Genomic DNA, 9,340 nt, shown 5'->3' with positions numbered 1-9,340 from the left:
CACTCACTCGCACACTCACTCACTCACTCGCACACTCACTCACTCACTCACTCACTCGCACACTCACTCACTCACTCACTCACTCGCACACTCGCTCACTCACTCGCACACTCACTCACTCACTCACTCAATCCCTCGCTCACTCACTCACTCACTCGCACACTCACTCACTCACTCACTCACTCACTCACTCACTCACTCACTCGCACACTCTCACTCTCACTCACTCACTCGCACACTCTCACTCACTCACTCACTCACTCACTCACTCACTCTCACACTCACTCTCACTCACTCACTCACTCACTCACTCACTCACTCGCACACTCTCACTCTCACTCACTCTCACTCACACTCTCACTCTCACTCACTCACTCACTCACTCACTCTCACGCACTCACTCACTCACTCTCACACGCACTCACACGCACTCACTCACTCACTCACTCACTCACTCACTCACTCACACTCACTCACTCACTCACTCACACTCTCACTCACTCACACTCTCACTCTCACTCACTCACTCACTCACTCACTCACTCTCACGCACTCACTCACTCTCTCACTCACTCACTCACTCACTCACTCTCACACGCACTCACTCACTCACTCTCACACGCACTCACTCACTCACGCACTCACGCACTCACTCACTCACTCACTCACTCACTCACTCACTCACTCACTCACTCACTCACTCACTCACTCACACTCACTCACTCACTCACACTCTCACTCACTCACTCTCACTCACTCACTCACTCACTCACTCACTCACACTCTCACTCACTCACACTCTCACTCTCACTCACTCACTCACTCACTCACTCTCACGCACTCACTCACTCTCTCACTCACTCACTCACTCACTCACTCTCACACGCACTCACTCACTCACTCTCACACGCACTCACTCACTCACTCACGCACTCACGCACTCACTCACTCACTCACTCACTCACTCACTCACTCACTCACTCACTCACTCACTCACTCACACTCACTCACTCACTCACACTCTCACTCACTCACTCTCACTCACTCACACTCTCACTCTCACTCACTCACTCACTCACTCTCACGCACTCACTCACTCTCACACTCACTCTCTCACTCACTCACTCACACACACTCACTCACTCACTCACTCACTCACTCACTCACTCACTCTCACGCACTCACTCAATCACTCACTCACTCACTCACTCACTCACGCACTCACTCACTCACTCACACTCACTCACTCACTCACTCACTCACTCACTCTCACACACACTCACTCACTCACTCACTCACTCTCACACGCACTCACTCACTCACGCACTCACTCACTCACTCACTCACTCACTCACTCACTCACTCACTCACTCACTCACACTCACTCACTCACTCACACTCTCACTCACTCACTCTCACTCACTCACACTCTCACTCTCACTCACTCACTCACTCACTCTCACGCACTCACTCACTCTCACACTCACTCTCTCACTCACTCACTCACACACACTCACTCACTCACTCACTCACTCACTCACTCACTCACTCACTCTCACGCACTCACTCAATCACTCACTCACTCACTCTCACACTCACTCTCACACTCAATCACTCACACTCACTCACTCACTCACACTCACTCGCACTCTCACTCTCACACTCACTCTCTCACTCACACACACACTCACTCACACACACTCACACACACTCACTCATGTTCATAAATGCAGAAATGGATTATAACTACTGCATAGAAAATTTAGTTCTATAAAATCCTTAAAAATACAACATATTGAACTTAACTGTACTTTACTTTAACCGATTAGTTGCAAGTTTTTTAATAAAAATGTCAGCTTTATTTCAACTACTATATTGTTAACAGTAAGGGTTAGTAAGAACAGAAAGAACACTGAATCTTCTTCTCTGTGTGTGTGTGTGTGTGTGTGTGTGCGTGTGCGTGCGTGTGCGTGTGTCCTCAGGTTTAAGGTGTACACGATTGACGAATCACTTGAGCGCATTAAAGACAGCTTGAAGAGGTGTGTGTGTGACTGACATTATTTAACTGTTCTGGTTTAATTATGTTTTGCAATCTGAGCTGTGGAAGACACTACTGATTAAACATTATTCTTATTCTTATTATTTATATTTATAAAATGATGTCGAGTTGGCTGTGTGTTTCAGGAAGCAGGACATTGATGTTCTGGTGCTGTTTAATTTAATTCAGAGCACACTAGTGCTGACCAACGCTCAGATGAAGAACTACAGACCCTTCCAGGTACACACAGACACACACACATGTTTATACTGTGATTCAGTCACGTGTTAGAGATCATGTCTGTCTCTCCTCAGACGTTCTGTCTCTACACGCGCTACAGCGAGGAGGTTTTGTCTCAGGCCTTCCAGACCTGCCGTAATCGGGCTCTAGTGAACCGCCGGAGACCCATCACTAAAGCCAATCTAAAGAAGTGCCACTCACTGCCCTTCCTGCCCATGTCCTACCAGCTGTCACAGCACTACTACAGGTCCCACACACACACACACACACACACACACACACACACACAGCCCCTAAACCTACCCATCACAGGAAACATTCTGCATTTTTACTTTCTCCAAAAAACTCTCTATGATTTATAAGCCTTTTGAAAAGTGGGGCCATGGGTAATGTCCTCATATTTCACCCTCTCCTTGTAATACCTGTGTCATACCCATGGCATTATACACATTTGTGTCTTAATATTTTAAAAAAACAAGCACACACACACACATCTGATTATAAGCATTCGTGCAGGTTCTTCACGTGGCGTTTCCCGAGCCTCATCTTCAACGAGGCCTTCGATCTGATGACGGGTCTGTATAAGGGCAGCAGGAGCGACAGACCCAACAGCTTCTACTTCCAGAAAGATCCCGAGATCCGGGAAGTGGGACGGGAAGTGGAGCGGGAAGGGGGACGGGAAGTGGAGCCGCAAGTGGAGCCGGAAATGGAGCCGCAAGTGGAGCCAGACACTCAGGGCATGCTGCAGTTCCCTATGGATGCTCCAGGGGGCGCCAGTGCCTGCTGCCTGACCCTCATGACCTTGGGCCTGCTGGCCGTGGACATCAGTATCCCTCAACAGATCGTGGTGGTGGACAGCTCACTGTTGGACAACGACGTGGTAAAGAGGTACAAACACACACACACACACACACACACACACACACACACACAAGTTAACGACCGGACCATAGCTGTAACACAACTAACCGTGTGTGTTTCAGTCTCACTAAAGCACTGGAGGAGGAAGAGGAGGAGGATGAGAGGAAGAGGAGGCCAGAGGTCAAGTCCACACAGGCGTCTCACACTAATTACCTGCTGATGAGAGGATACTACGCTCCCGGGATCCTGCGCTCACACACACACTCCTCCTCCAACAGCACCGACAACATCATGGTCAACGCCTGCACAGTCCACCTGCAGCTGAGGCGCTCCCCACGACACACACTCTTCAGTGCCGATGGTTCGCTCTCAAACACTCTCACACACTCACACTCTCAAACACACACACACACAGAAACACACACCAGTGTTGAGCCTGAGTTCAGGAGAGGGGGCCGAGCCTGAGTTCAGGAGAGAGGGCCGAGCCTGAGTTCAGGAGAGAGGGCCGAGCCTGAGTTCAGGAGAGGGGGCCGAGCCTGAGTTCAGGAGAGAGGGCCGAGCCTGAGTTCAGGAGAGAGGGCCGAGCCTGAGTTCAGGAGAGAGGGCCGAGCCTGAGTTCAGGAGAGGGGGCCGAGCCTGAGTTCAGGAGAGGGGGCCGAGCCTGAGTTCAGGAGAGAGGCCGAGCCTGAGTTCAGGAGAGGGGGCCGAGCCTGAGTTCAGGAGAGGGGGCCGAGCCTGAGTTCAGGAGAGGGGGCCGAGCCTGAGTTCAGGAGAGGGGGCCGAGCCTGAGTTCAGGAGAGAGGGCCGAGCCTGAGTTCAGGAGAGAGGGCCGAGCCTGAGTTCAGGAGAGAGGCCGAGCCTGAGTTCAGGAGAGGGGGCCGAGCCTGAGTTCAGGAGAGGGGGCCGAGCCTGAGTTCAGGAGAGGGGGCCGAGCCTGAGTTCAGGAGAGGGGGCCGAGCCTGAGTTCAGGAGAGGGGGCCGAGCCTGAGTTCAGGAGAGGGGGCCGAGCCTGAGTTCAGGAGAGGGGGCCGAGCCTGAGTTCAGGAGAGGGGGGAGCCTGAGTTCAGGAGAGAGGGCCGAGCCTGAGTTCAGGAGAGAGGGCCGAGCCTGAGTTCAGGAGAGAGGGCCGAGCCTGAGTTCAGGAGAGAGGGCCGAGCCTGAGTTCAGGAGAGAGGGCCGAGCCTGAGTTCAGGAGAGAGGGCCGAGCCTGAGTTCAGGAGCGAGGGCCGAGCCTGAGTTCAGGAGCGAGGGCCGAGCCTGAGTTCAGGAGAGAGGGCCGAGCCTGAGTTCAGGAGAGGGGGCCGAGCCTGAGTTCAGGAGAGGGGGCCGAGCCTGAGTTCAGGAGAGAGGGCCGAGCCTGAGTTCAGGAGAGAGGGCCGAGCCTGAGTTCAGGAGAGAGGGCCGAGCCTGAGTTCAGGAGCGAGGGCCGAGCCTGAGTTCAGGAGCGAGGGCCGAGCCTGAGTTCAGGAGCGAGGGCCGAGCCTGAGTTCAGGAGCGAGGGCCGAGCCTGAGTTCAGGAGCGAGGGCCGAGCCTGAGTTCAGGAGAGAGGGCCGAGTCTCCATCTCTCCCACTGTTCTACACACACACACACACACACACACACACTTTCTCTCACTCTCTCTCGTTGGTGTCTCTGTGTGTGTCCTGTAGCTGATGGTGTCTCAGCTCTGTCTCCATCCACTCCTCCATCTCTCCCGCTGTCCTTCACGCGTGTTTATCGCTCAGCCATTGATCCGCAGATGTTCCTGGAGCAGTGTGTGAGCGGAGCTGGATACGGAGCGCAGGACGAGCAGGCGGTGCTGGAGATCAGAGGCGCCGTGGCGGAGGAGGCGGAGTTTGGCATCGACAGACAGGACCTGTGTGAGCGCTTCACACACCTGGAGGAGGCGGAGCAGGGGCGGAGCCGAACACTGCAGCAGTACATACAGGTGTGTGTGTGTGTGTGTGTGTGCGTGTGCGTGTGTGTGTGAGAGAGGTCATTGCAGCATCACCTGTGCTGATTTTGTGTGTGTGTGTGTGTGTGTGTAGGATCTGGTGGATGGAGAGCAGCTGGTGGAGGCGGGTGCTCTATCTCAGAGGCTAGTGTGTGCAGAGGCTGCGTCTCATTGGCTGTTGAAGAGCGTGTGTGAGGGTGGGCAGATGCAGCAGCAGTTCCTGAAGAGAGGCTCCGCCCATGACTCCGCCCACGACTCCACCCACGGCACACCCCCACCTGCCAAGAGACGCGCCATTGAATCTGATTTCCAAGAAGCCTCCACGAGTGCAGCTGTCAATCAGGCCGTCACCATGGAAACCGTCTCCACGAGTGCAGCTGTCAATCAGGCCGTCACCATGGAAACCGTCTCCACGAGCACAGCTGTCAATCTGGCCGTCACCATGGAAACTGTCTCCATGAGCACAGCTGTCAGTCAGACCGTTGCCATGGATCCCGTCTCCATGAGCGCTGCTGTCAATCAGACCGTTGCCATGGATCCCGTCTCCACAAGTGAAGCTGTCAATCAGAACGTCACCATGGAAACCGTCTCCACGAGCGCAGCTGTCAATCAGACCGTCGCCATGGATCCCGTCTCCACGAGCACTGCTGTCAATCAGACGGTTGCTATGGAAGAGGAAGCGGTTCATGGAGCTGACGGGAAGTGTGTGACAGATGACAAAGGGGCAGGGCTTAATAAAGATTCCTCCCCCTCCCAGATCAGAGGTGTGTGTTTGGACAGATGCTGACTGGTTTGTTGTCGTGTGGGTGTGTGTGTGTGTTAATGTCTCCATGTGTGGTTTCAGATGCCGCTGAAGGAGCTGCTGATCCAGAGGAACAGTGAGTGGATCACATGACTCTGACTCTGATTGCATCATCAGTGTGGTCAGTAATGTGTGTGTGTGTGTGTGTGTCAGCAGGCAGGCGGTGCAGTTCGTCAGCCGGCCGTGGCGTGTGGTGGATGGCTCGTTGAACCGGCCGGTGTGTAAAGGCATGCTGGAGTCGCTGCTGCTGCACATCATGTCCAGTCCGGCGCTGCGCGAGTGTGTGCTTCTGCAGCACTACAGACAGGTGCTCCAACCGGTGGTGATCCTGGAGCTGCTGCAGGTGACACACACACACACTCACACACACACACACACACACACACACACACACACACACACACACACACACACACACTACAGTCAGGTGCTCCAACCGGTGGTGATCCTGGAGCTGCTGCAGGTGACACACACACACACACACACACACACACACACACACACACACACACTACAGACAGGTGCTCCAACCGGTGGTGATCCTGGAGCTGCTGCAGGTGACACACACACACACACACACACACACACACACACACACACACACACTACAGACAGGTGCTCCAACCGGTGGTGATCCTGGAGCTGCTGCAGGTGACACACACACACACACACACACACACACACACACTAAAGCCCCGTTTCCACCACAGGAACTTTACCCAGGAACCAGGAACTTTGGGTGGTACTTCGTGTGTTTAGACCGCAGGAACCAGGGTATAAATGAAGTTCCGGGTAAATATTTCCCCCTCCAAACGGCCCTGCTCGCGAGGTAGTACTTTTCAAAGTTCAGGAACTTTCGAGGGCGGGACTTGGTCGCTGAACATGCTGATTGGTTGAGCTCAGGCAACATTTAGGTTCAACTCGGCATTTTTAAAAGTCTTACACGCCGCGCTCATGTTGACAAGAGAGGAAAGTAAATTTTTCTGAGGGGTTAACTTTTTATTTCGTAAGTTATAAGATAATGAAGATAATGTTGGAGTAATGACACAGCGTATATTGCCCCAGGCAGTTTTTTACTTTAACTGCGCCTGACAGAAGAATTATTATTTTTTCTGAGATGATTATTTAAACAAATAAATAGCTTATAATAACTAAATCCACTAAATCTTTCAATCGGTACACACAAAAATCATTACTGTCCGCTAGGGCTGTCATTTTTGAAAAAATCTAATTCGAACTGATATCAAATATCAAGCAATGCATTCGAATATATTAAATTATCTACAACGCCGTCCTCTCCAGCAGCTGAATGTGTTTACGGATGCCATAGCAGCTCTCAACGGCCACCAGGACTTTACGGTTTTATAAAAGCTATTCATTTGTTGTAAAGTGTAATAATCATCTCAGAAAAAAATTAATTCTAATGTCAGGCGCAGTTGAAGAAGTTGATTGTTTGCTTACATAGGCTTAGGGACAGTGTCATTATGCCAACATTATCTTCATAACGTCTTATGAAATAAAAAGATTATCCCTCAGAAAAATGTAATTTCCTCTCTTGTCATGCTTGGTGCATGAGCGCGACGTGTGCTCTTCAGTGGGGCGCGCGCTGTGTACGTCACATAAGGACGCACACTCAAAAGTAATCCGGTCAGGTCATTTACATGGTGAAATGTTTCGTTTGATCGATTCATGAAAAGGTTTATCCACCCATCTCAAAACGATTACAATTTCATTCAGTTTGGGCATTTTTATTACGATTGAGGTGTTTATATTGAGCATTTTCCTTCAGATTGGACTTTTAAACTACAGTGCTCCATGTAAACGCACCGACAGTAAAAAAAAAATTCCGCTACATGGCACTTTAAAAACCGGATAGTTTATTTATAGTTCGATATTTCACGTCATCTTCGAATGCATATTCGAATATCGAATAAAAAGTGACAGCCTTGTCCGTCACTGGCTTGGAGGAACAGTCGCGTGCAGTCCTACATCACCGGACTAATCTGCCTAATCTTCTCGGAACTCTATCGCGGTGGAAACGCAGACAGCTGCAGGTCTGGGGGGGAGAAAAGTTCCTGGTACAAATTGTTCCGGGTAATTTTGGTGGAAACGGGGCTATACACACACTACAGTCAGGTGCTCCAACCGGTGGTGATCCTGGAGCTGCTGCAGGTGACACACACACACACACACACACACACACACACACACACACACACTACAGTCAGGTGCTCCAACCGGTGGTGATCCTGGAGCTGCTGCAGGTGACACACACACACACACACACACACACACACACTACAGTCAGGTGCTCCAACCGGTGGTGATCCTGGAGCTGCTGCAGGTGACACACACACACACACACACACACACACACACACACACACACACACTACAGTCAGGTGCTCCAACCGGTGGTGATCCTGGAGCTGCTGCAGGTGACACACACACACACACACACACACACTACAGTCAGGTGCTCCAACCGGTGGTGATCCTGGAGCTGCTGCAGGTGACACACACACACACACACACACACACACACACACACACACACTACAGTCAGGTGCTCCAACCGGTGGTGATCCTGGAGCTGCTGCAGGTGACACACACACACACACACACACACACTACAGTCAGGTGCTCCAACCGGTGGTGATCCTGGAGCTGCTGCAGGTGACACACACACACACACACACACACACACTACAGTCAGGTGCTCCAACCGGTGGTGATCCTGGAGCTGCTGCAGGTGACACACACACACACACTATGTTTATAGGGCGGAGTCAGGTTAGCAGTCGCGGGTTTGTAGGATCTGTTCTTGATAGGAGTCTGATCGGAGTGTGTTTGTGTTGTGTGTTTGTGTTGTTGATTCTAATAGTAGTGTGTGTGTGTGTGTGTGTGTGTGTTGTCAGGTCCTGGTTGATCTCGGCTGCGTGAGGAAGCGCTACACCGTCCAGCCGTCCAAACCGACGCTCTTCTCCAAGCCCGGAGTGCCGCAGGTCAAAGGTCAGGCCGAGGTCAGGCTGAGGGACGCGGGGTCAGCGTTCTACGAGCCCACGGTGGACTGCGTGCTGAGGCTGGCCCGAGTGTTTCCTCACGAGCTCAACTGGAACAAATGGGTTCAGCTCTGTCTCCGCTCCTGATCTCGGCTTCTGTTTGCTCTTTACCTGTGTTTTAATATGCTTTAATGTTTATGTTTCAGTTTAAGGAATGTTTTAATGCTGCTGTGTCACTAAATAAAGACGTTTTCCAGAACATGGCTTTTGTTTTTCAGCTTTTGTCCATGTAACAACATCACAGTTTCCGTGTCCAAACGCTCTTCAGATGTAATAATACTGAGAAATGTGTCATGATACTACATGTATGCCAATACATACATTGTCTCTCTCTGATAAATTAAAATAAGCTGATAACATCACTGTTTACTCCAGAACGACTGTACAGCCAGACCTAATTCT

At 51.6% G+C, this 9,340-nt stretch overlaps 1 protein-coding gene across 3 annotated transcripts in view; it reads left to right on the top strand.

Annotated features, from left to right (window-relative positions):
* The window catches only part of LOC137072594 (general transcription factor 3C polypeptide 1), a 31,523-nt gene extending 22,386 nt beyond the window's left edge, over nucleotides 1-9,137 (top strand). For 2 of the 3 annotated variants that reach the window (XM_067440439.1, XM_067440437.1), the window contains 10 exons: nucleotides 1,983-2,039; nucleotides 2,185-2,278; nucleotides 2,353-2,525; nucleotides 2,795-3,166; nucleotides 3,262-3,500; nucleotides 4,791-5,068; nucleotides 5,169-5,838; nucleotides 5,919-5,952; nucleotides 6,030-6,219; nucleotides 8,795-9,137. In XM_067440439.1, coding sequence (XP_067296540.1) covers nucleotides 1,983-2,039; nucleotides 2,185-2,278; nucleotides 2,353-2,525; nucleotides 2,795-3,166; nucleotides 3,262-3,500; nucleotides 4,791-5,068; nucleotides 5,169-5,838; nucleotides 5,919-5,952; nucleotides 6,030-6,219; nucleotides 8,795-9,025 — 2,338 coding nt within the window. In that variant the 3' untranslated portion in view covers nucleotides 9,026-9,137. The remainder of the gene's footprint in view (nucleotides 1-1,982; nucleotides 2,040-2,184; nucleotides 2,279-2,352; nucleotides 2,526-2,794; nucleotides 3,167-3,261; nucleotides 3,501-4,790; nucleotides 5,069-5,168; nucleotides 5,839-5,918; nucleotides 5,953-6,029; nucleotides 6,220-8,794) is intronic. The other variant, XM_067440438.1, reaches the window with a different exon arrangement.
* Nucleotides 9,138-9,340: the final 203 nt, after the last annotated feature.

This window comes from Pseudorasbora parva, chromosome 4, assembly GCF_024679245.1.
Source record: "Pseudorasbora parva isolate DD20220531a chromosome 4, ASM2467924v1, whole genome shotgun sequence".
In the NCBI taxonomy this organism is placed as follows: Eukaryota; Metazoa; Chordata; class Actinopteri; order Cypriniformes; family Gobionidae; genus Pseudorasbora; species Pseudorasbora parva.
This window is presented reverse-complemented; position numbering and strand designations above follow the sequence as displayed.